General features: G+C 47.0%; 1 protein-coding gene across 2 annotated transcripts in view; it reads left to right on the forward strand.

Annotated features, from left to right (window-relative positions):
• The first annotated feature begins 8,735 nt into the window (after positions 1–8,735).
• stxbp6 (syntaxin binding protein 6 (amisyn)) overlaps positions 8,736–27,736 on the forward strand; it is a 41,415-nt gene continuing 22,414 nt past the window's right edge. Inside the window, exons 1-2 of one of the 2 annotated variants that reach the window (XM_076165595.1) lie at positions 8,736–9,030; positions 16,303–16,479. In XM_076165595.1, the coding sequence (XP_076021710.1) occupies positions 16,326–16,479 (154 nt within the window). In that variant the 5' untranslated portion in view covers positions 8,736–9,030; positions 16,303–16,325. The remainder of the gene's footprint in view (positions 9,031–16,302; positions 16,480–27,736) is intronic. The other variant, XM_076165596.1, reaches the window with a different exon arrangement.

Genomic DNA, 27,736 nt, shown 5'->3' on the forward strand with positions numbered 1-27,736 from the left:
CTTTGATGAGTGACGGCGTGTTGGATTGTCTTGCCGTCCAGGACTTTGCAGGACTTGCTGATGTGTGCTGCATTGCAGTGGGAACAAAAGAAATATGAACATCCAGCCAGTGTGGAAGAGGCACATGGGACTGCAGTAACATTACAAAGGCGCACATCAAATCAAATCCCACCCCTGCTACACCTTTATGTTATTGCTCTCTCTCAATTTTCCCTCCCACAAAGCCCCCACCTCCACTAACCCCCCCTATGCCGACGACTACCTCTGAAACTCCCTCTGCCTGCGCTCCAGTGGGAATTGTCCCATTGTGTGTCGGCAGCGTGTGTGGGAAGCGGTGACGTCTCCGTTCTGGAAAGGCAGCGGCGGCTCCACCTGGTTTTGTGGAATTCCTCCGACCCCTTGAGAGGGATGGGGTGGATAACGACCTGCATGTGACGTGGGGGAAGAGACTCCAATGCCAGAAAGTGTATTCTCCATAAAATCCCTACGTTGATGGATGAGGAATTCACAGCTCACAAACAATTACAAAGCAGGCGGTAAAGGCCGAAAACGCACAAACCGCACTTCCTAAATAACACAATGCAGGAGACAACAAAGCACCTGTTGCGATAGTTCAATTCCAGGAAGCATCACTCGGCTTTTTCCCCTCATAGCCCGAGTTCACAGCCGGTAAAAGTCATTGTTAATGTCACGGAGGAAAGTGTTTGTGACACCGGGCCACCTTTAGCCTGCAGTGAAGGGATTGATGTAGATAATGTCAGCCATGACAGCCGATAAGCTAGTTTAGAGATTCCCTCAAAGGAAACCCCCCTCTCTCCTCTCCTCTCCTCTCCCTACAGACTGAGGTTTTGACCTTTGCCTCCATCAATTATCTCTTATTGTAATCCGCAAAGGTGACATCACTGCTTGTCAAGAGCGGCCAATTGTCCCAGCACATTTATTAGATTTCCAAACTCCTATCCTCATCTCAACTGTGTTTTCCTGCACAACATAAATCCTTGGATGTTTTGTTTTGTCATCTTACAACAAATGACAGAATATTAAATCACTAAGTAGTCTGATATGTTTCTCGTGAGTGTGTGGGGTGTGTGTGTGTGTGTGTGTGTTAAAGTAATTCCCTTATGTGCCTTCCACGCGGCCAAAAAGCTTTTGGACGACTTCGCTGCACTGCCTTTTTTCTTCTGCTTGAAAAAGTGGAATAGTGAAAAACTCCCTCCTCTTTAACGACCACAAACCATGCAAACAAACAGAGGAGCAGAGTGGTAATTCATCATATTCCCTGTTGCTCTGAATTTGTTTTCAATAGCTGACAACGGCTTTCAACAGAACATGCACCATTACTAAAGATGCCAGCCTGACCTCTTTCAGATATTAAAGCGGGGGGAAAAAAAGAAAATCCACCCTGGAAAGAGCTCACATGTGTTCCTGCCGTTATTTTGGACACATCTGAGATTGGTTGCCATGGAAAAGTCTCCCAGCGTGAAACCCAAAAGAGTCCAAGGCTCTTATCTCCATGTCATGATGTCACTCTGGAGCTGCTGAACTGGCCGGTGTGGCAGCTCGCACTGGTTCAAAGGTCAAAACAACAACTGAGTGCTCAAATAACTTTCCCAGTGACTGTCAATCTGTGTATTCTAAATTTGCTTGTGTGTGTGTGTGTGTGTGTGTGTGTGTGTGTGTGTGTGTGTGTGTCCGTCCTATGATCAGAGAGAGCTCTTCTCTTAACTGATGTAACCTTTTGATGAACACATTTGCATTATGTTTGGAGATGATTTCATGGTTTCTGGTTGATGGTTATTATCCTCGTGAAGTCACACACGACACACACACACACACACACACACACACACATACACTGTTTGATCTGTAAACACCTGACACCTCTTTATCTCACCTGTTGGCTGCCTGAGCTCATACACTTTGTAACACCTTTGCCCTGAGGTCCAGGATGCAGAATTTACAAGTGTGTCATTAAAGTCTCAGCGCTGATCCCGAGGCTGATGAGGTCATTTCACGTGGGTTTCTTATCTTAATAGAGACGCCAAGTGCTTCTGTTGTTGACTCTTGCGAACTGCACGCTCACGCACACGTCAAGCACGCCCAAACGTCTAGCTGTCTACTGGAGAGTATCCCAGGTGCCTCTCTGTGTACTAGCAGGTCGACAGGTGCAACTACATGAACACACACCTAGACACCTAGACAGGCAACACTCAGAGCAAATAGACAAATACTGCAAACCAGAAAATACAGGTAAAACTATATAGATTCCAGATATTAAGTGAGGTAACTTACAAAATAAAGCAGAAATCCTCCTAAATCAAGACATTCTGTGAAATTCTATCATTTCATCTATCCCAAATCTTATAGTTCACGCTGGCTAACTCAATATAATGGGACTATATGGGACTCCAAAGGCAGATTGAAAATTGGCACTCGATTGACTCTGAATGGTCTTCCGTGTGAGATATTGAGGTATAAGATGTTGATGTGCTCATAAATGGAGCAGTGCTTTCTGACTCCATTCTATTTTCCTCTCTTTTGTGCCTGTTTGGTCCAGATTGTTCCCTGATACGGAGAGATAAAAAGAAATGAAAGACAAAGCCTCAGTGCTGCCTTGTCCGTCTGTGTGTCCTCGTCTCCATCGCCCTGTCCGGCCAGGGAATGAGACCAACACACTGGACTATGATTGGACTTTTCTTGTTACCTTTTTGAGCACATTAATTGGCTAAATTAGCTACTTTTGATGGTCGATCTGCAACAAAAAAACATTAAATAGTAGAGTGAATGGGCTGCTAGGAGACAGGGACAAAGGACACATGACAGCAGAAAGGACACAACATGTATTTACAGTTCTGTATAGAATATAAAGTACACAAAGACACAGGGTCACATTTAAGGATTTATTCACTCTAATGCTAATATTATAATCCAACACAATGATAAAGGGGACTTACCACAAACAACTTAACATTCTCTCACACACACACACACACACACACACACACCACACACACACACACACACACACACACACACACACACACCAATCAATTTTCTCTTTCTGTCTGGATGAGATAAGTGGCCCGTGTGATATGTGGCTCCATTACAGAGTCCTTTGCCCGGCGAGCTGCTTGGAAAAAAAGATTTCCACTTCAGCACAACCCGGAGTATTAACTTTGATTCAGGACGGATCCGTCTCCTCCAAATCCTGCTCTTGCTCCGAGCCTAAGCTGCCGACTGAGAGCAAAGTGAGATTAAACGTTTCTCCAGCGTGGGGAGGGAACGTGGAGGAGGGTGACCAGAGAGCCGCGCCACATGTAGTTGCATTTCCCTTGTGTTCTTGAGCAAAGCACTCAAAGTCAAAGTGTCTATAATTAGTGAGATACAATATCAGTTTAAAAACTAAGATAACACGTTGCAAGTAAAGATAAACGAGAAAAGATTAGAGATGACAAAAGATTAAATAGTAAAACATTAAACAATGAAAAAACAATATCAATGAAACAAACAATAAAACATTAAAAGCAATTTAAACACAAATGCTGAGTATGCAAAAAATGTAAGAATTCTATTCAATAAGGATAAGTAGAATGAAAAAAAATAAGATAAGATAAGATGAAATGAAATAAAAATAGAAATATATTTATAATAACATTTTTTTTGAATGTGTTCCTTGTTTCCAGCTTTACCTGTCCTATTATTCAAAGTAAGTGAGGAAAATGCACTGCACAATGTCAGTGCAATGTTAATTTCTCATTAGAATACTGGCCTGACATGTTGAAAATGAAATTATTTTTAGCAGCGGTGCATGTTCACGCATCTCCTTGCACATCTTGCATAATGCCTCCTCTCCTTTTATCTTTCATCACTGATCTTCAGGGGAGGCGATTGTTATATACGGTGAACTGAGGCAAGAACGAGGAAGAGGGGAGAAGTGTCAAGACGAATGTGTTATAGATAAATAGAAAAATAGTTCCATGTAAGTGAACTCGCTCCCTCACAAGACGCCAATCTGGGTTTAATTAAATATTGATTTCTCTTCTCTCAAAAGTAGATGAGGGATTGAACTGAACATGCATGCATTTAATTAGCTTTATATTATTCATCTAGAATTCAAAACAGGGGATCAAAGCACATTTCTTTGCTATATTTCATAAAATGACAAAGTAGCTATGATTGATGTGAGCATGAAAGCCATTATTTGCGGCTGCAGTGGCATTCAGATGATGAATGGTTCAAATGTGCTTCAGATTTAATAAAAGTGTCTCTCTTTGGTCAATGAATTTGGCTGTGATTGTTTTACAATTATGGGACTGAAATATTGAAACAGCATCAACAAAACATTCCCCATCAGTGTGAGCGATGATCTAACAGTCACTTTAGTCACATGGATCATTCCTATAATCTGACAGATCTTTACCTGGTTTCTACTCTAATCACATTAAGCCTTTCGGTAGCAATTACCAACCTTTTGACAGATATACCTTTACAAAGTGTGTAACAGCCATTAAATGTGGTTTTGCTCCATGCAGAGTTCCCCCTCAAATGCTTATTTGTGCTGCCACACTAGACTCAGTTCTGCGTACAACAAAGGGCTTAATTAAAGCCAAGTGTAGTCACATTCATGCTGGTTACCTTGGGAATTAAAGCCAAGTGCACTCAGGCAAAGAAATCTGATTGAACATGGGAAATTGGCAAATTTGAAGTGGAAACAACATCCTGCAACAACAAGAAGTGAGCAAAGACCACCTCAGAGGCCTTGGTTACATATGCTGGGTGTCTACTGTGATTGGTTAGGGGGGGGGTCACATGTGAGATATAATTATAGGAAGAATCTGTCAAATCCAAGGACGATACGTTTCTTATTTCTCACTATGAAATGATCCTAAAAGTGGATTATTAAAGCAGATAGGAGTGCACACACACACACACACAGACACACACAGACACACACACGCACACACACACACACACACACACACACACACACACACACACACACACACACACACACACACACACACACACACACACACACAGGCCCACAGGCCCACACACAGGCACTCACATTTATTTCTTCACTTGACAGCAAAACCTAAACAAGCGGTTTCAGGCGCGGCCTCTCTGACAGCTGCACACAACGCAGTTGCGTGTTTCCACAAAGTTCCAAGCTAATGAGAGCCTGACAAAAACTAATCACACGTACGCTCCTTTGATACTGTCAGACATTCAAAATACATTTCAAATAGGACACACACACACACACACAAACACACAGACACACACACACACACACACACACACACACACACACACACACACACACACACAAAAAAACACTGCAAATACAGGCTTTTTGAAGTGACAATGACTCTGAATGTGATTCTTCTTCCTCTCCGGACTTTTATGTGTGTTTTCCACGTCACACAGTGCAGCGTAAGCAACAAATCACACAAATGCAGTGTTTGATTGTGCAGCAAAGGCGAGAGAGAAGAAAAAAAAGTTGAGACAGGGAGTGTGTCTTGGGTGTGTGAGTGTGCGTGTGTGTGTGTGTGTGTGTGTGTGTGTGTGTGTGTGTGTGTGTGTGTGTGTGGTAGCCATCTGGTCCTGCGCGGAGATGAGAAGCAGCCGGCGAAGTTTTGGAGCAAAGGGTCCCTTGCACCGTTCCATTCCTCTATCGTCAGACCTTTCCGTGTTTACCTTGCTCACCACCAGAGCCTGAGGCACCTTGGTTCTCCCTCCGCCAGCTCCACGTGGAACATGAAGAAGAGGATGTTTGTGTTTTCCATTTGGGGAGGAGGAGGGAGGAGAGATGCAGTGCCAGGGCGACGGCAGCTCCTGTCTCTAGTGGGAGGACTTCCCTTCTAATGGCTCTGATACTAGCGTTAACCTCATCATCATCATCATCATCATCATCATTCATTACATACTGTCTTTATGTGGACGTTGAGCTCCAATCCACATCCCAAAATGAGAGCGTGATGAAGATGTGATGATGCCAATCTGTGAGGACAAATGAAACTATGAAACTGTTTAAGGGAAAATAAAAATGGAATTATGGGAGTATTACATTTCAGACTCATCTATAGCCCTCCCCAAAATATTTTATAATGTCTAATTTGCTCTTTTGGCATCGCCTTGAAAATCAGAGAATATTTTATAATGAAGAAATTGGTAGAAGGAAGGCTGCTTAACTTTAGTTTGACTTAACTGTTGGACTTCTAAGAGAAAGTTACACCACAAACCTTCGGCGAGTGATCAGTCTTTTCCACTAGAGTTGCTATGGTTACCGTTCCGCCTCTGTTTCCTTCCTCACTGTAAGATCGCCGTCCTATAATGCGGCTTGGAAACTTTTGTCCACATCCGGGAAAACCCGGAGGACGTCTGAGTCTCTGCGGCGTGTCATGCATCCAAACGTAACCTCAGCCATGAATTGAGCAATAACCTCTGTCAGGCTTCTCAGGCTGTATGTTGGGTAATCGGCGTGCAGACTGTTTGTGTGGCAGATACTGACGCTTGAGTGAGTTTTCCACCAGCCAGTATCTCCCAGGAGAAACTCAGCTGCCTGAATCCCCAGACTCACAAGCAGGAAACAGCTAATGCCCTTTTAACCCTCTCTGCTTGTGTGTGAGAGTGTGTGTGTGTGTGTGTGTGTGTGTGTGTGTGTGTGTGTGTGTGTGTGTGTGTGTGTGTGTGTGTGTGTGTGTGTGTGTGTGTATGTGTGTGTGTGTGTGTAAGTATCTCATATAGCCACTGCTCTCTTTTTCCCTCAACCTGGAAAAAGTGACTCATTACTCAGAAAGTGTTTGCGCGTGCAGGGGAGCACAGAGGTGCCGTTCTGTACTTCTGTACCAAAGTCTCTGCACTGAATCCATTAGATCTGCTTTCTGTCCTAGAGGCCTTTGCAGCTTTAGCAGCCAAACAAGCCTATCGGATCAGAAGTTACACACAGCAGACAAGCCTCTGTAAATGAGAATGGGCAGGAGAGGGAGAGAGGGGGGGTAATAATGCTCTCAGAACATTCAACAAACGCTTTACCAAGTTTGCATTCCTGAAACCAACTCTTTCCACGCGCTCCAGCTCTTGATCAGCTTGTTGTCAGGATAATCTCACAAACACAGGATTCCACAGAGCTTAAAGGGCCAGAGAAATAATATTGAGCATTCATGTTTGATTATGGATGTGCCAGCTGCCAAACACATTCTGGATCTAAACTATGTCATCTTACCTTCAGTGAGATCCCGGTGACACCTTATGGAGACAAATACTTCATAACAGCAGCACAGCCGGACAAAACAGCAAGACTGTGCAGTTTAAATTTAAAAAATGAAGCTTGGAACATAGACGTCTGGAACATTCCTGCTGTTTATCAACCACAGATAAATGAATTCATCCTAGTTTGAGATTCACTTAACGCCGCCGCTTTCTCAGCTGACAGGAGGACATCTGCCAGTACAACTGCTCTTTTGTGCAGATCATAACAAATAATGATGAGCTTCCGTGAACATCATTCACCATTACATGTTAATTAGCAGCTGCAAAGACAGAAACAGAAGCATGTAAAACTCTGAAGATACTCAGGAGGCAATGATGTCTACATTGCTTCCAAAGTGAATACAGATACAGACGATAAAGAAGCCAAATCTATAGAGAGAGGAATTAAAAAAGCTCTGTGGGGAATCTGGATGACTCATGCTCAGCCAAGCAAAACATGAAGCAGATTGATAGATCCACACACACACACACACACAAAGAATTCCAAACGCCTCTGTGTGTGAATTCCCAGGGAACAGATTGCTGCTGGCATGGCTGTGGAAACAAAAGACGGTGGCCAACAGCTGGCATTTAAGGACGCCGGCGAACATTGGCCCCACCCACGCATCCAGGAATAAGCTGCTGGGGTATGTTCAGCTCGCCCGGGCCTGTCAGATGGAGACACCTGAAGAAGTTTGACTGCTTTTGTTTCTTATGGCAAACCTCCCAAGCACGGCGAGATGATACTTCGGAGAGTGGAGTTGCTCAGGATTGGGCTGGTGTTTCCTTGGAAATAAAGGAAAAGTACTTCATCAGGTGCGATGGATTCATGCACTTGTTGCTCAGAATGTCACAATTTACGACACACCAGCAATGTTTACAAGCACTAAACAATCTGAGTAATTGTCCTCTCTTCAACTAAGGCAAACATGCGAGCAGGATGTTCACACAAATACTTAAAAGGCTGACTCAAATACCGGGTTTACATTCCTGAATAAAGCCATTTACAATTGCATTTTATGAAAAGAAGGTCTGTTATTTGGAGGAAGCCCTTAGACAAAAACATTAGAGGGAGGCTCACCTGTGTCACCCCCATGCAGTACTCAGAACAACCAGTAGGAGTCACTGATGCGGCCGGCACCTGTAGGAGGGGCATGACCCCAAAGTCTTTGCAGTAAAACCCATTTTATTTGTGTAAAATGTGTCACAATAACATAATTTTCATAGATTCCACAAGAGGGCGCTGATGGTACTAGGAACACCGTTTGAGAACCACTGCTCCTGTCACATTCCTGTTGAGTTGGTTGTTATGATGACATGTTTCAGAATGGCTACAATTCTATTTGAGTGCAATAGAATTATTAAAGTGTGTTCAAAAATACTACATTTTTATTTGATAGAGGTTTTAATTTAATCTAATCAAATGCAGATATGAGTGCAGGCAGCGTGGTGTAGTGACACTCTACGTGATTGGCGGGTAGTCTAGCTGGGAACCTGCTACTGGTTTCCCAAGAGCACACACACACTCCGCAGAAACGGCAGCAGGAAAAACAAACTCTCCTCCTGCCGCGCAGACACTAGCAGCCGTCGTGGAAGTGGAAGTGGAATCGGCGCGATGTTTAAGCAGAAATGTCACGGGTTAGATTGAGCAGATAACCACAGCGAGGAGGAAGAAGAAGAGGAGGCTGCTTCAAGTGGACGAAGAGTAAGAAGAGTGTGAGCCGGAGAGGATCGCCGAAGGATTTCAGCCGGACACACACGTGGAAAAACGCATCGGTGAGTTAATAATCCACGCAATCCCAACAAAGACCCACGCAATGCGAAAGTTTGACGTCGTGTTTGTGTTTATCTCCACGTAGGACTCGTTGCTTTCTGCGTAGTTGTCACTTGTACTGCGTCAAAAACACACTTTGCGCGGAGAACAAGTGCGTTCCGTGACGCGCACCGGTTCCATATTGTAATTAGTGAAACCTGCCTTTAATTTATTGTTTCTCAACCTTGAGGACCTAAGTGGTGCGGGTTCGGGTTTTAGTTTTTTTTTCTAACAAAAGCTGCCCGACTTCCTACTGTGATAACGCGTCCGAAACATTGCAAGTGTTGAAATAATTGAGTCAGAATCGGTGTGTGAGCTTGTGTTTGACGGATGCGCACCACACCTCCGTGTAAACTGAAACCAAAACACATCGATTCTGATCGTGTTATTGATCATAATATCTGATTAAGTAAACATGTTTGTCTCTGTTCTGTAAGTGCAGATATCTGAGCTGAGGTTGATAACTTCAAATGTCAACTTAATCTGAGAATAAGAAGTATGATGTCATGATTTCATATCCCTAAATGAGGCAAGAAGATGATTTTGAGTGGATTAGAAGCGATAATGTGATTGATTAATGTGCTTGGATGGTTATTTACATTTAACCTCAGATACACTCTTAAAGTAGAATTGGTGTTTACCTCTGAGATAAACTTTACATGTGCGGTGACCCCAAAGGTGGAGTATCTCCGAGCGGAGCAATTACCACCTGCCTCTGCCCCCACATCAGTGTGACAGCTCGCCTCCTAATCTGGCCCCAGCGCCTCCCAACCCACCCACTTATGTTCAAACATTACCTGTTCTCATGCTGGAGTTTCGGCTCTGCCGGTACGCCATAAAAAGATGAGCGTATACTTTCCACACACACACACACACACACACACACACACACAGACACAGACACAGACACAGACACACACCCCTGTACTTCAGTGTCCAATTACAGTCAGCATAATCTAAACTGTCGAGCTGGCTCCCTCCCTCCCTGCCTGTCCACCATCTCTGCTTGTTCTGCTGCCAGAGGACGTCTCTCTCTCTTTCTCCCCTTCTCTCTTTTCTCCAGCACCAAACATTTTAAAAAGAGCCTTTTATCTCTTATTGGCTTCTATGCTAAATAGAAAGAGGAACAGAAACAGGCTCTCTGTGTTGATGATGATGATGATGAAAGGTTTGATAATGCTGATTCCTTCGTGGGGGACGACGGGGTGAGACGGTACTCAAACATCACAATCTCCTGTCTCTTGAGCAACACCCCTGCTTTCGTACCTGGAACTACTAGTCTGTGCAGTATTACGCAATCAAGTAAAGAAGCCCTGGCATAAGTCGGCGTCTCGCTCGGTTTTCATTGAGTTGTTGCAACTTGATAAGGCTTTTGTTTAGGACGTAAAAGAGGAATAAACCATTAGAAAGGCCTTGGTGTGATTCAGTCCCTCTTACTGCAGCCATAGAAACGATCACAGAGTTACATCAACAGGAATAAAGCGTCAAGTCAGTGTCTGAAGCACTGAAGCACTCAGCTTATACGCTTTTACTTATACTGCATCGTTTCAAATATTACTGCACTCGCACGTCGCCATTGCTTTCAGCCCATCTTTGTGTACACTAATCATGTTTTCATTCATGTATTGTTGATGCCTTAAACCGTACTCTCTCTCTGCTGCTAATTCAGCCCACCCCCACACACACACACACTCACACCCCCCCCCGGTGACACCACGCCGCTATATTAGTGGGTAGAGCTTCCGCTTGGGAACCGGAGGGTTGCCGGTTCGAGCCCCTGCCGAGGTGCCCCTGAGCAAGGCACCGAACCTTCAATTGCTCCCCCCTCTGCGAAGGGTGGTAAATGTAATGTAAGTCGCTTTGGATAAAAGCGTCAGCCAAATGATCGTAATGTAATGTAATGTAATATTACCCCTCAGTTGCAGCCGAGTCGCCCAGGAGAATGGATGGATCCTTCCTCCCCCTCCCGGCTCGTACGTTTTGAGGGGAAACTGGAAAGTTTTCTCCTCGCTCAACCCGACGGGCAACTTTTTGTTTATGTTCCATCCATTTTTCCCACCCGTCCTGTTAATTTCCAACATTAGACATCCGTGTGACGTGTGCGACCTTGCGAGCATCGTTTAAATGTCATCCTGTATTACACACTGAGTGATTAGTTCAATTAAAGTAAGAAAAAAGACGCATCAATCACCGAGCACTGATTAATCACGTTTACATCGGAATCTAATTAATGAATTTCCACTGAAATTCACAATAATGAAATGGCCTATAAATAGTCTCAGATTAGCCAGTTATGGATGCTGGCACATGACCGGTGTAGTATGATCCTCACACTGAGTGCGAACGCCACAACTGTCATGAACCTGAGATCCCTTTATTGCTCAATCAAGCGACCTCTCCCGCCATTCCTCGCCTGTGCCGTGCAGCCGTGCAGACAGGAAAACGCCGTGGCACACGAGAGGATTCACTTAGAGTTGCGAGTCCGAATTCGGATACCTGCTGTCTCGACAGAACAAAGCGGAGGGACGTCTTTGTTTTCCATGGAGTGTGCAGAGGCGGTGACTGAGGCGACAGAGTGGCTGATGGGACAAACTGTGCGAGTGCCAAGCAAGGAAGACGGAAAAGGAGACGGATCAGTTCGGAGGAAAGAGCGGTCGACTCGTGCGAGGCCTCTGTCTGAAAAGTGAACAAAAGCCCGATGGTTTGTTCTTCAAAGGTGCGACTGGCTCTGACACGCTTTGATCCTCTTCTTCTACCCAGCAGCCCGTCTCCTTTGAACACCTCCACGCTACGACAGCACAGCACAGCTTTGGCAGGCGATTATTGGAAATCTGCGAGTGTTTAGATAGATGATGAAACATGTGGGACGGCCCATATGGAAGCACTTAGAGCGGAATAATAACTCTTATAGTGCTTTGTTCCTCTGAGCAAATACACAAACAACCACAATTACACACTAACCGATTCCATTCACCCTCTGCCAGCCCCGCCTCTCAAATATGGGGAATCACGGCGAACACTCGAGATTAAACTTGACAAGCAGAAAGAATCGGCAATATTTAGAATTTTTGGAAGCGAGATCAGAGGAGGTAAAGTAGACTCTTATTAGAGCAAGAACCGGGCAATCGGGGACCAAAATTGGCTTTGTTATGTTGCGGTTTGTACCCCGCTGCTCAAACTTGATGAGCTTTGCTGATGGAGTTTCTGTCTCGAGTCTCTGAAGGTAGTCTCGAGTCTCTCTCTCTCTCTCTCTCTCTCTCTCTCTCTCTCTCTCTCTCTCTCTCTCTCTCTCTCTCTCTCTCTCTCTCTCTCTCTCTCTCTCTCTCTCTCTCTCTCTCTCTCTCTCTCTCTCTCTCTCTCTCTCTCTCTCTCTCTCTCGTTTTAATGTGCACCCTGTGAAATAGACCCTCCATTGTGCGGTCTACTTTGTTATTTCAGAAGAAAATCGCTCGTCTTCGTGTTTCACAACCGGCGAGCTGTTTCATTCCCCTGTGTGCACTTGTGCTTCGTGTGGTATATCGCTGCGATAAATGGCTCTCACTTTTATGTGTCATCTTACCAAACGCCGGAATAGAGTTTTTCCTCAGCGTGAGCTGGAACGTGCAGCAGAATGAATCGCGGCGTTGTTGGCAGGTTAGCGAGCTCAAAACAAACACGAGACGTCCAAGTGAGCCGCAGTGGCCGAAACGTTTCTTGATGCTCATATATAGATCGAGCGCTCTCCATTGTTTGTACCTCCACGCCAGGCGACATGAAAGACGAGCGTGGAGGCAGCAGATGAAATGATCCGTCTTCTTACTGCTGCACTTTGGTATAGTTTCTATGGCGACATTACATCAGACGGTTTGCTCCGCTGCTTGTGTCCAGATATCATTGTTATCATCAAGACAACAAGTCAGACAGTGGTTTAGTTTGTCCTTGACAGAAGGAAGTTTTAGTTCTTAGTGGTAAACACACACTGCTGTCCATCATGTCCTTAGTGCTGGTACACACTCTTCCTCCTCTTGATGCTGTCTCACACACGAGCAGCAATACTGCAAATTCTGCACATCTAGAAACAACAGCACGGACAATTCGTAGCCTAAAAACGAGAACTAAGATCAGACATTGCTGACGGTTTGGTTACAGCATCAAGATTTTTGTTGTTTGTGACGTTTCTGTGTCCTGGTCTGCATGGCAGCCGATGTGATTTCATGCAGCTGGAAGTGTACTTTAGGTATTGAGGAATGAGGAAGGTGAGGTAAAGATAAGGCACAGGAATGTCCCGGGCTTATCAGTTTCACACACGCGTTCACTGGAGAGAGGCAAACCTTGACCTGTTGTTATCCAGGGGTCCTTCACCTCGCCTCACTGTCTGAGTAGAATAGAATAGCTTTTATTGTCATTGTATATGATAATACAACGAAAAGCATTTGTGCTGTGCCTGAATCTTTGAACAGTAATAAATAACAGCAATAAACTATAAATAAACAACTATAAATGAGTCATAAATAACAATAAATAAATAACACACAGTTCCATTCATACATTAAAACATAAGTAGTCTCACAGCTCAAGATGTCCCAATAGCTCAAGATGACTCATATGACATGTCTCGACATCCCATACGACATCACATGACATATGACATCATGACATCCCACATGACATTACATTACGATCATTTGGCAGACGCTTTTATCCAAAGCGACTTGCATTACATTACCACCCTTCGCAGAGGGGGGAGCAATTGAGGGTTAGGTGCCTTGCTCAGGGGCACCTTGGCAGGGACTTGAACGGGCAACCCTCCGGTTCCCCCCTTCATCACGCACGCACGCACGCACGCACGCACGCACGCACGCACGCACGCACGCACGCACGCACGCACGCACGCACGCACGCACGCACGCACGCACGCACACGCACGCACAGGCAGGAGAGTAATATACTTTCTACCTCCTTCTCCAAGATGGACTTTTAGTCGGTGTCATTGTCCTTTTCAGCTTTGATCGTTCACCTTCTCCAACCTGCTGCAGCTAACCTGAAGAACCGAACTCTCCAAAGAGTTTCGGCAGCACCGGCCGAACTGATTTCACATCAGGCAAGCTTGAGAGAGGGAATGTGCCGCTGTTGATGAAGTGTTTCTGCAGGAAACTCGGAAACGAGGTGATAAGCGGCTGTAAAGCACACGTGTGCCATTTTCACTGCTCCCTACAATACAGCAGCTATTGCCATGAGACAGACACTGGAGCTGGGTGCATTTCACCGCCTGGAGGCATCTGTCTGCCTCCTCCTCCTCCTCCTCTTCCTCTCCTCTTCCATGCGTTCTCTTTTACATCCCCCCACGCTCTTATATCCCTCCTTCTCGTCATGCTTCAGCAGGCCACCTGAGGGGGGGGGGTCTTTGCCTGGTGACGGCATGCAGGGTTTTGCCTCTCAGCTGGAGAGGACGGTGAAGAAGGAGAAGAGGGAGAGAGAGAGTGTGTGTGACTTTTCAATGATTCATGTCAAATTTTGTCGAAGCACAGAAATCCCCTCACATTCATAAGGTCTGCTTCTTCTGTGTTTGGCATGATGGGGAATGTGTAGCTGCTGAATATATTCAAAACTTCCGGGTATTCCCTTTTAGAACAGACTGTTTGCAGTATGTGCTCACAGTGTGACCTGCACACACACACACACACACACACACACACACACACACACACACACACACACACACACACACACACACACACACACACACACACACACACTCGACTCGTAGCACAGTGTCGCTCTTTTGTGTCTGCTGAGAAGTCTGGGCCGGGAGCTTTCTTGCTTTTTAGGCCGTGCACTAATGTTCAGTTTGCTTCAGTTCAGTGCTCCGGTGCAGTGCTGCTGCTGCTCGTGTTTCGTGTTTCTTATCAGAACGTTATTGTTCTTTTAACATTCCAAGTAAAGGCTTGTTCACTTTCCAATTATGCTCCAAACTCATTTTTGGCTCACGTTGCACTCAAACTCGCTGATATTATATTGATTTCTTGCAATTTCTGACTGACCGAAGTAAATCTACCTTCAATCTAACGGAGGCGCTGGCACGTAAAAGGGGACGGACCGAATAACAAACATCTGTGAAGTATGATGTAATACCAAACGGTCGCTTTGCAACAACTTCTGCTTTCGTGAAGCTCGTCAGTTCTTCACGAGGCCGCGTCGGAAAAGAGGTTTAATTCAGTCCTTTTCTTTTTCGTCGACAACGTGAACACATGGCGCAACTTGTGATGCAATCAATCCCCACAGAACCCCCAAGAAGAATCATTAACACGCTCCGCCGCCGCCGCTTCATGCCGTTGTGGTCGTGTTGTCATCCGCTCCATCAACAACGGCAGCGTCTCATCGTTGTGTGTCTTTCGCCCCTCCTGTCAACCTCACGTCTCCGGCTGGTTTCGCTTTGGGAGATTTGCTGAACATTAGAACCTCGTCCAGATATCGACTCTTCCTCCCCCTCCTCCTCCTCCCCTTACGCTCCATTGGCAGCAGCAGCTCTGATCCGTTTGGTAAACAAATTGGCCTGTTCTTCATTAGCGGGCCCCGTTTTGATGGAGGCATTGTGTGTTTGCCTCTCTGCCTTGGCAGCGCAGTAATTCATCTACTGCTTGAAGCCAACAGTTGGATTGGTTCGTCAGCTTCAGATGGGCCTATGTGATGTATGTGTGTGTGGCTGAGAAAATGATTATCCTCCTCACTCCTCTTGAGAGCGTTTGGTCCTAATTAACCCACTTTTTTATGTGTGTGTCTCGCACTCAGGCACGGTCTCACTCTCGTCTCTGGGGCTCCATTCACGTTCACCAAGAGAAATAAATTCACCAGTAGGAGACGCCTCTAATAATAGAAACACCATGGCTGTTGTGTGTCGCTGAGACTGTCGTGGTTGTGTGTTTTTCAAGAGCAAAAGCTGCGGTTTAGCCTGGAGGCCGAGCACAAACAGGAGAAACGGTTCCATCTGTTCCGTTCTTCTTGATTTCATCTCTGGTTTGACAATCCAAAGACAAATGTTTCAGATCGAGGACAATAATCTCCAAATCTGAAGCAAATAATTGCTGCCGGTGCCTGTTGTCGTCGTTTTCAAACATCTTTGCAATCATTAACAGCAATAAGCCAATGGGGAATTTGACAGATTGTGAAAGTCAAAAAACAACAGCTAAACAAAACTCTGACGTCATACTTCCTTCCTCTTCAATCTTTCTCTCACCTTCTCCGTTCTCTCTCGGCAGCGAGGAGCCTAACGCCAGTCGAGATGAGCGGCAAGTCGGCCATCAACAAGGAGGTCTTCACCCCCCACGATGAGAAGATGCTGGCGGCCGTGCAGGTGAAGCGGAGGACCAAGAAGAAGATCCCCTTCCTGGCCACCGGAGGACAGGGGGACTACATGACCTTCATCTGCCTCTCAGGTCAGGCTTCTTCTCCTGTGTGTGTGTGTGTGTGTGTGGCCTCACATTACAACACGTGTCTCCCTTAATTCACCCACTAATGCGCACACTGATGAGCATGTTTACGTTTCCTCTGCCAATAAAATGACACCTTAAATCAAGTTAGCCCTGGCCCTGAGGTCAACCCTTTTAAATTGATTAGATTTACCCTAAAATTGAATCACGGTTTCACTAGAAATTGAGGTTTAAACTGTTTTAGTTTTTTTCTGTCTCTCTTGAATGCGATGTGAAATATAGCTGGCTAATTGAATTGGCCATGCATATTCACGGGGACAGTTTATATTGGCGCTTAAGGAAGATGCTGGTGAAGATCAATCATGTGTCTCGCAGCACTTTATTGTGTATTCAACCGACATGCAAATGAGCCACAGGGCCTTAAAATAAAACAAACCTGAGTCACGTCTCCTTCCAAGTGTAAATGAATGTAGGTTCATCGTGTCCCCGCTCTGTCCTTCAACTTTGCCTGTCCAACTTCTTTTACGACCACCGGACGTCCTCACACGCGTCTGCACGGCATAATTGGAATTCATAACAGATCTTTAAAGCCATCTTTCAGTGTCCTTGGATCATTGTAATCAGTGTGTAGCAGAACGTGCGCCCTCGACAGATTCCCACTAATTGTTGGGTGGAAGATTGCGAGAAGAAAGGTTGTTGGTTTGAATCCCATGTGTGGATATGAACATTGCGTAATCGAGAGTATTTGATTTAAGCTTTAAGGCCGCCGCCCTCCAGACGACTCTGACCTCTGACCTCTGACCTCACCGGCCCACAACAAACCTCACAGGGCGAAGCGGTCACCATCGTGGAAAGCGACCGGCTGGCAAACGTGTCGTTCTGATTTTGATAGATGCTTGTTCGGCGAGAAGAATGAGTTATACTAGAAGTCTGTTTATATCCTCTGTGTTTGTGTTTGTGTGGCCATGAACAAGATCAACATCTAATCTCAAAAGCGTTCCAGTGGGATTGTTCAATTATTTCCACTGCTAGGTTGGGATTGTACCGGGCATTTCCTCTCTTTCTCTCCCTCTGTGTGTGTGTGTGTGTGTGTTTGTCACTACAACCATCACCTGCATCTCCTTGGCCAGACATGAAGCGACCCGTCTTTGTCATAAATCCCCTGTGATGGGTCAAGGGCCGGCCAATTGAAACTGCCTTAAACTTGCTATTAGCTGAGGATTTATACTGCGCCTTGGATCTCTGCATCATCCCGTCGCAGGAGGAGGAGGTGCAGGAGGAGGAGGTGGACTGTGGGTTTTGGCTTTCTTACCTCAAATTCTAGTGCAGGTAGCAGAACAGCCTTGTCTGTGGCTGACGATACAAAACAACACCAATATGGCCTCCTTGTTGTAGTTGGCCCATTAAAAAGTTTGCCTCTCCCCTCGGTACGGTTTGTTTCAGGCAGCTTGGAACTCAACAACAGGGGCAAGCGGGCAAAGAGCATCCAGAGGAGAACCAGCAGCGCATTTGTGTCTGGAACAACTACAGGATGACCGTGACTCGGAACGTCTGGAATTCTGCCACCGTTGTGTGTAATTCAGCTTTATGAGCCTAGTAAAGTTCTGTCTGTGGACTCTGTCAGCCCCGCCCCCGTGACATATCCCACCAATGAGCGGATTGACGCTCTCACATGTCTCACGTGTCCATTTGTTTACTTTTTCTCAGACGTCGTAACAGTTTCCACCCCGATTCCGGATAAAAGCTAACGAACCGCAGGTCTAAAAATGTCCCAATGTTCTTTTCTACAATGACTGATGTTCAACCTAAAGCCTAAACCTAAAGTCAGTACTGAAGTATGTGGTTCACTTGTATGTGGCAGCACTTGAAGTCAGCCAAGCATTGTTCTGAGTGTGTGTGTGTGTGTGTGTGTGTGTGTGTGTGTGTGTGTGTGTGTGTGTGTGTGTGTGTGTGTGTGTGTGTGTGTGTGTGTGTGTGTGTGTGTGTGTGTGTGTGTGTGTGTGTGTGTGTGTGTGTGTGTGTGTGTGTGTGTGTGTGTGTGTGTGTGAATGATAAGCCCCCCCGGCCCCATTCACAGCGGCTGGTTTGTGCATATGTGAAAGTGCTTTTGATTGTGTATGTACACAACTGTGTGGGGGATGCAGTGTGTGTGTGTCTCTCTCTCTCTGACAGTACCATCAGAGTTGGGGCCTGCGGGGCATTCAGTGGCAGACTTACGTAATCTGTGGTATGCCACGGGAAAAAAAAGGAATCCTGCAGCCTGACGAGCTCGACTGAAGCAGCGGCCGCAGGCACAAACACCAGAACCTCCACACTGCTCTGATTCCAGCCTCGTATGCGGCCGCCATGTCCCACAGATCGGAAAACCAATTGGAATTTTCCATCTCGGCTCCTTTTTAAATCACACAGGAAAGAATAAAAGTGTACACAGATCTGTTTTTGACTTTTTCCTCTTAAATCCTTTCATTCCACGGGCGGCTTGTCTTCCTGCTGGCGTGGAGCTCCGCACCCGAGCTCTTTTAATCCATGACTTGGCCGTTTGTCCGAGACGCAGAGCTACAATCTATCAGAGGAACAGAAACGGGCCTGGATAGCTGCCGCGTGGGGCTCAGCGCTTCTCGTCTCCAAATTACTCGCGGCTACAGGAACACAAGACCGGTTCTGCTCAATTGGGTCTCTGCTGTTTGGCCCCGAGACGGGAACTTTAGGAAATGAGCGAAGTGTCAGCGGAGCAGAATAATAATATTCTTAAAAGATGCCCCGTAGTAAGAAAGTGTTTCCCATTAGAGGAGGCTTCACCACAAAGGCTGAATCAATCGCGTCTGAGCCGAGTTTGGTGTGTGTGTGTGTGTGTGTGTGTGTGTGTGTGTGTGTGTGTGTGTGTGTGTGTGTGTGTGTGTGTGTGTGTGTGTGTGTGTGTGTGTGTGTGTGTGTGTGTGTGTGTGTGTGTGTGTGTGTGTGTGTGTGTGTGTGTGTGAAGGAGGCCGTAAGCCTGAGAGGAATGACAACGCTGAGGCCCGACATGTGATTGCGCAACATGGCGGTGTGTGCTTTAATGTAATTTGTCTGCTGATCTCTTCCGCATTTGTGATGAACGCAGGACATCTTGTTTCCTTCTACTTTGTCCAGTTGTGGCTCTTGGCTGGTGCTCGTGTTAGGCCGTGTCTCCAGAGATCGGTGAGGTTCAGACGCAAACAAGCAAGTGTGAACAGGTCATTTAGATTGTTTTGGTCCAAACTGGGGGAAACAAATTACAGTTGTGAAGGCAAACTAAAGGCCGTAACATGCTTTTAATTCTTCCAACATGTACGTGTGTGTGTGTGTGTGTGTGTGTATGTGTAGTCGTGTGGTCTTTCTCGGCGTTCTTTGCTCTCCAAAATTAAAGAGACGGGCTAGTAAGTGCGTCGCAGGAAGTTCTGGAGGAAGATTTTCAAGGCGTCGGGAGGATTTGGCCCGTAAACTTTATTTGTGTTGCTCTTTGTCTTGACTTACTGAACCAAACACTCTCTGCATTCTTCCTCTTCCTCTCAGTTCACCTCTGTAACCAGAGTTACACCCCTTTTAAAAGCCGCTGGGTGCTACTAATACGCTTTGATCTTACACACACACACACTCGCACACATACAGACGCGCACAGAAACCCATGTTCGTGCTTTAACAACAACATCATCAGGGGTCGTAGCGACATAGGAGTGTGCTGGATCATAGCCAGGAGCTCGGAATGGGCCAAGTCAGTTAGTGTGCTTTCTCTTTGATCACTGGGCTTCACGCAGGGCCTCTACGGCTGGAACACACCCGCTCACACACACACACAGAATGTTTTCCAGAGGCCGGTTGAGTCGGAACAACATATAGCATAGATGTCCGCTGCTATGGCGTGTTATTCTACACGGGTTTGGTTTTTATTTTCCTGGGATCAAACAGTGTAACGGGGGTTTTGTCTCTTTTCCGTTTCGTTTCAGCTTCAAGCAAATCTGTGTTCCGATGATTCCATCCGTCTGAGTGTGTGTGTGGAGGTGTGCAGGTTGGGGTGGGGGGGCTTTAGAGGGTTTAGCGAAGGAAATGAGGTTCCCCACCAGCTGTCCGTGTCTAAACCGTACCAGGGGGCGCCACCGTCTGGAATTCCTCCACCCAGCACCCGGCCTGATGCATGCAAGCCGGCCTCCTGCCCCCATCAGTGCGACACAAGCACATGTTGTGTGTGTGTTTGGTTACATTCATGGCTTTATGTTAATGTGTGAATTTCCATGTGGGATGCATGTGGGCTCCCTCGCATGTGGGCGCATTCTCTCAGCGTGTGTTTATGCCAACATGTGACTTTATGGGTTTGCATGTTGAGTGTTTAAGCGTAGGCGATGCATTTATGTGTGTGTGACGCACTGGGAACTTCATGGTTGTGGCTCGTGTGTGAGTTCCATGTCACTTTCTTTCACCCCCGTTAAGCCGCCTCACTTCAAAAGGCCGATCTCTCTCTCTCTTTCTGTCAGTGAAACACTCGGTAACAAAGCTGGCGGCGGCGGCGCGTTGGAATACAAATCCCACAGTAACCACTGTATGGTTTGTGTTTTGCAATCTCCACCTCGCTCCATCCATCATCGCCGGCCTCGCGGTTATCGATTAGCTGATAAGATGGATGGGCGAGCGGTTTGTGAAGCCGCTGATCAGAGAGTCAGATCAGCTCTGAACTTGATCGCCGACTAGCACGCTCCGCTTTCCAGATGGAGAAGCAACAGAGAGAGATCAGTGATGCCTCCCGCCGCTTTAAGTGGCAATGATGTAAGGGATGATGAATGTTTCTCCGGCCCCCCAAGAGAACGAAGTCCTTCTTGTGGTTTAAAGGCAAAGATGCGATTTAGCCGTCGCCTATACATGCAGGTTGTTACGCTTACATGTTGCGCAATCCCAATGTGGCCCTGCCCATTGACACAAATGTGTGTGTGTGTGGGTGGTGTGTGGAATGTTGCCTTCTGTGGGTTCCTCGCAGCAGACTGATGCTCGCCTCCCAGCATTTACTGAGGGTAGACGCATGCAGCCCACTCACTCCGGACCAGATACATCAGCATGACACTAATACCACAGCAGCTTCTGCAGCGTGTGTGTGTGTGTGTCTGCTATCTATACTAATAACTCTCCGTATCAGCACGCTATGGCAGCCTCCATCTCCTCTAATAAGGCTCTTACAGCAGCGCCGCTCAATTTTTGGGCCTCCCGCTATTTACAAAAGAGAAGAGAGGGAACTGTCTTCACCCCTCAGTCTCCCCTCCCTCTTATCTTGTCCTGCTCCTCCTCTTCCTCACCCCCTTCATCACATCTCCTCCTCGCCAACACGGGGGTCCTTTTTATTTAAGTGTTGAGAGGGAGCGGGTGAGAGGTGAGGGACGACAAGGAGACACACACACACATCTATGCAGATTTTCTTTTCGGGGCTTTGTGTCGAACTTCAGCTGCTCGGCCGCACAATAGCAAATAGAGTGCAAATGTTGTAGTCCTTTAGAGTCGCAGCGTTTTTCATCACAGGCGGTTTGAAAGCACCACAAAAGCTGATTTGCTTGATGTTAGTTGGTGCAGTTTGGCGTGAAGTAAGGACCGACACGCTGCACTTTGTACAACATACCTAGCGACGCAAGCTTCGTTAGGCTGTAGAATGTGGAATTAGACGTGATTGCTAATGAGCGTGTAGACATCAGCGCTTTGTTTTCAGGAATCGGTTGTCAAGTTTCAGCATTTGAGTTTTCATGCAGGCTGATGATTACACAATGTGTCGTCTCTATCTCACACACACACACACACACACACACACACACACACACACACACACACACACACACACACACACACACACACACACACACACACGGCAGCAGGTGGAGATGGACAGATGAAAGGATCAGGTGGACTGGGGATTGTGCAGTGCTGTGCATACAAAGCCAGCTCGTTTTATCCCGTCTGCAGTGTGTGTGCGTGTGTGTGTCCTGGGATATCTGAACATGCCCCAGTGGTTCTGACAGCTCCCTTGGTTGTGTTCTCCTACACCAAGGCCAAACTGTCCATCATCCGCCGACATCACACACTCCTCTTTCCTCTACTGTCCAACTCTCTTTCTCGCTTGCTTCTACCCAAAGGAGGTTTTTGTCTTCCTTGCAAATCGACCTCCTCCTCTTCCTCCTCCTCCTCCTCCTCCTCCTCCTCTCCTCTCGCTGTGTTTCTCCCCCTCAGCAGCCACTGTTTGTGTTTGTGTGTGTGTGCCCGCGCTGGCGTACACATTTTGTTTTCCAGCAGACGCAGCAGGGGATCCAGCAGGAATCTGATGATTGGTGCAGCGGAGGCAGCGTGCGGTTGTTGGTTGGGAAGACCCCCCTCGGTTCGTTTTAACTTCCATCGTTTGGCTTCTGTTGCACCAGATTTAGGGGGAGGGGGGACGGATGTACTGTCTGGCTTCTGTTGGGGGTATTTCAGATTACATTAGGGGGATATTGGAGGTCATCGCTGATCATGACTTTTCCTAACCCTGTTACATTTCAAGGACGGATGGATGGAAGTGGCATCCATTCTGTCCATTTGACAGATAAACAAAGAGTCTTTTGGTTGTCTGACTTTGGAGCAGATGCAGAAGAGTGGCTCCCCACCTGCGCCTCCACTCCACACTCACACTCACAGCTGGTCTTCACAATAATAGCGTGAGGCGTGGTCCTCCTAAACCTGACGACTCCCTATCCCTGTCCTCTTCTCAAACGTGTGAAAGTGTGTGTTAATGCGCTCTGTTCTTGGCTTTGTGAACTGTTGTGATGCTCGTGTTGACGGAACATCAAAACGGGGGGAACGGCCCAGAGAGATGAGGCGATAGGCGGCGTGCAGGATCAGAGAGAGGAGGTAGTAAGTCCAGCAAAGGGCCACACCACACATGTTTTTGATACTTTGTACTCTGAGCGCATGTATTGGCTCACTAACGGAGCAAAAAACCATGACAGCGGAATCCCCTGTGTACCTGAGGCGGGAAAAGACATCTCCGCGCCGTTTTCAGCTTTTGCTCACAAACCTGTACGGCAACTGGCGGCGCCGCGTCTCTCATCAGGGCACAGCGGCATGAAGCAACGATAGGAGCACAGGAAGGAAAGACCAGAGGAGCCTAATAGGACCCCTGGGTCAAACGACAAACTTCACCGTCGACTTCATCCGTTTTGCTGTGTGAAAGTACGTTAAGGTGCCACAATATGATGGATTCGTAAGCGGAATTGTTTACGTTGACAGGCTGCGGCTCCTCTAATGATGTGCTGCTCTGGGTCCGTCTCTTGGCTTGGCCGGGGCCTCCAGGGTCCTCGGCTTTAGGAGAGGCAGCCGTCCATATAATAAGGTGATGGCCTGTTCCCGTCAACGGGGGATGTGTTTTTACGACTTGTCTGAGGCGAGCAGTAAGGTTTGTTTACAGTGTATTGGCATTTTTTGTGATTATTAAAAGCCTGCCAGAGAATATTGATGGCAGATGCTCCTTTTGGTCCAGGTCTTTGTCATTAAACGGTCCCAGGATTTAAGCCACCAGAAGTCATCCTGGCAGCGTATTGTCCGTTTAACACTGTTTCATTTTCACGGCGGTCAATCACGCCAACGTTGTAGCAGTTTGTCTCCGGAAAAGGTTTTGCTGTGAGGCAGAACGACAAACGTGAAAAATGTTTCCGTCCCCGCAGCTGTTTAGCAATGACATACAATAAAAAATACTATTCTGTTTAGTTCTGTTAGTGGACATGTTTCCAATGAAGACGCAATCGAGCAAACGAGATTGTTATCGCCACATTCTCCACTAATCACCGCCGCCTTCAGCGAGCCTGCAAACTCATCTATCACTGTGTGTGTTTTGGTTTGGGTCCAGATTAAGATGTCACAAGCCCGGTTTGTTATTACCATAACGCGTTTATGTGTGTGCGCCCTCAGGAAGACGCCTCGCACAGAACAGTTGAAGCGTCTTGACGTGGAGCACCTGTTTGAGCAGAAAGGTGGCGTATTTGCATGAACACGTGCGAGTCTTTGTAAGGCCTCAAACGGACAGATTTATTGAGCTTGGCTGCGATTGCGACGGGTTTGGTTTGCAGGCGCGGCTTATAAATCTGCTAGGTAGGAGTCAGGCAGCACAACGTGGGATTATCAGAAGCTATTTGAGATATTTAGACCTGTGGAACCTAAAGGAGGAGGAGGAGGCCCGTCCGGTAAACACGCGCTCAGCAGCAGGGAGATGGAATGGGAGGAGGAGGTTGGGGGAGGGAGTGTAGGATGGGAGAGGAGGAAGAGGAGGAGGGAAGCATCTCAAGGGTTCTAACCTCTGAAAGTCCTTACTGGAAAGCAGGAGACGGAAAATCCAACTTGGAAAGCTCCTGCTGTTGTTTTTCCGTCCGGCTTTTACAAATGTAACAGGAGTCAGAATTCAGTGGAGTAAAGGCTGAGATGCCTCCTCCACTAATATTCCTTGGAAGGGGGAAATGGAAAGTCGGATGAATGACTTGATGTCTTACTATGATGCACTAAGATCAGAGGATTCATTTGTCTTTCTTTTTTCTGTATGTGTTTTTGCATACCAGGCAAGTGTGTGTATTCCTGGAGGTGAAGACATGTGCACACACACAGCCACACACACACACTCCCTGCCTTGTCGCGTGTGTGTGTGTGTCCCTTGATTTACAATTCCTTTAACAGCTATAGAGATGTATAATACCTCGAGTGCCGCATAAATAAAATATAGGCCCGGGCCACAGGAGCCTTTCTCTCCGTCTCTCCTCGTCCGCCGTCTTCTCCCTCATGTTCTCACACATTTATGCACAAAGAGAGGAGAGCACAAAAGCAGCAGCAGGAGAAGTGACTCACCACCTCCTTCTCCTTCCTTATCTCCTCTTAATTATGCACTCCTTTACATTTACTTTCTTTGTAGCTCCTCCCTTTGTACTTACTCGCCACTGAGATCAGTCGCCGTCTCCTCAGAAACTCCTTCCTACAATGGGACCAGTGTACTTCAAAAGCCGCTCTCAGAGCCAAATCACATAAACTCCAAAGGCAGCCAGACGGCATCTCCTGACAAGAGCGTGGACCCGGGGTGGAGCAGGATGCGTCGCTGCCTCGCGAGGCCTCTTCTCTCCAATTATCTCCTTTGATCGTGCTGTTTGAGCCTCCTCACATGGCGTTTGGGTGTTTTTATCACAAGATCTCAATATTTGCAGTATTAGATTGGAGAATCTCGCTGATGGAGGGCATATTAGGATTCAGGTCTTACCAAAAGTAATTTAAAGTAATTGAATCAAGCCTAATCTTGAGATACCATCAAACAGAATCCTCCTCTTCATTTTGTAAAGCAAAACCTTCCTTATTTCCTCAGGATTTAAAGTTCCCTTCTCACGGGGTAGAGGTTCTGGCTCATTATCTGACTGTAAGTTACCGAGGCAATCGCTGAGAACTATCGATCGGGCTCCTTCGCGGAAAAAGTCCACGCTGCCCTCACATCAAATATTTGTTTTTCGCTCCCTCTCTCTCCCTCCCTCTCTCCCCTCCCTCCAGCTGCTCCCGGGGGTTAAACAACAACGGCGGCTGCCTCACGCAGAGTTACAGTTCCCAAAACCTCACCGCACATAAACAAAGACGCTACACGGAATTGCTGATGCATCCATTTTGGCGACGATTCACGGCGAGCGTCTGACTAAAGCCACGCATCTAACTTGCACGGCGAGGCGTCGTGACTCACCACGCAAAGTGACACCCGGGCACTTTCTAAGAATCCCGTCACCCAGTGTATCTCATTCCTTATGCATTAAATCATCCGTACTGGGCCTTTAATGACACCCAGCATTTGGTGTCGAGGTAATCCAAGTATATGTGTGTGTGTGTACGAGTGCTCACATTTACATGCACATAATCTCACATAGGTGGAGGCCCCTCATCGCCCCTCATCGCTCCTCATCGCTCCTCATCGCTCCTCACTAATCCCTCCTGCTCAGCGCTTAGTCGTAGAAATGTACATTATTCTCTCTCTCTCTAACTGGGGGGTTTTACAGAATCCATTTGGTTATCGCTCCAGAACGCAGGGAAGCGCGATAATCCACCCAGACGTATGGAGCAGAGCTTCCTGGCATTAGACCTAAAAGCAGACGGGCAGCGATGTGGAAGAACTCTTTAATGAAATTTCCATATCGATCTTGTCCGCAGCGCTCTGATGGAATTACGCTTTAATAGACTTCATTTTACAAAACCTGGCAGGCGAGCGGTATTTTGCGAGGCTTCATCCATTCATTCACTCGTTCATTTCACTTTAGGCGCGCAGGTGATGCCGCCCGACGCTGCGGCAAATTTCCAGCTTTCTGAAGAGTTGAAACGTGGCAGCGAGCGCCTCGGCTCTGTGCTGCTGTCAGACTCCAGCTGGTGGAGAGGGAACGAGGAAGATTTAGAGGGGAGCGTGGCGAGAGAGAGGCTCCTCCAGGAGGGCTCCAATAAGGCGTAGCAGGATTGATACCATCACATGTAATGAATTCAGAGCCCTATCTGATTCGGCGGTGATATGCTCGCTGGGCGCAATGATTCTTCTATCATTTGAAAGCCGGAGGTATTGATTTTGAAGTGAGGCGCGTGGATTTGCTGAGCCAGTGCATCTGGAGTTAACTCTATCAGTCTCTTCAGAGGCAGAGCGGATTTATCTACAGCTCCGAAACGGGGAGGAGTTCTGCCTTCCAAGCACATCCCAAGGTCCAGCTGCAGTCTGATCCTTCTTCGGGTTTCTTCAGTATGTTGGACAAGACAGAACTCCTGCCGATCTCTTCTGTGTGTTATTTGTGTGGGTTTATGTAGTGAAGCTCCACATCTGGGAATGGAGGAGTGAGAGAAACATCTTTCACAGAGAGATCCATGGAAACAGTGGCCCTCCCCTCCTCCTCCTCCTCCTCCTCCTCCTCACCTGCTTCAGTGAGGGAGTGAGTGCAGTGTGAGATTTGCACTCCCTAAGCATCGGGCGCTCCAGGCTTAAACTACTGGAGCCAACATTCAAAGCGCTCATGCTCATGGACGGGACGCCGTCCAAAATAGTTTCTTAGATCCGCGACCTAGACGGCTTTTTACTAATTCCTCCCCCCCTCAGGCGGCCCCGCAAGGCCCACTGAGGGAGCGAGCAAGAGCTGAAAGTAGAACTCCAGACAGCGTAGAGGTGTAGAGATGAGGTCCGTCTGGTCCAAAGTAGACCAGAATTAGCTGTTCCCCCCCAGGACGTGCAAGCTGGACACACAGGCTGGATATGGGAACT

Source organism: Genypterus blacodes, unplaced genomic scaffold, assembly GCF_046128005.1.
Source record: "Genypterus blacodes isolate CSIRO-AG114 ecotype Tasmania unplaced genomic scaffold, CSIRO-AGI_Gbla_v1 ptg000147l_1, whole genome shotgun sequence".
Classification (NCBI taxonomy): domain Eukaryota; kingdom Metazoa; phylum Chordata; class Actinopteri; order Ophidiiformes; family Ophidiidae; genus Genypterus; species Genypterus blacodes.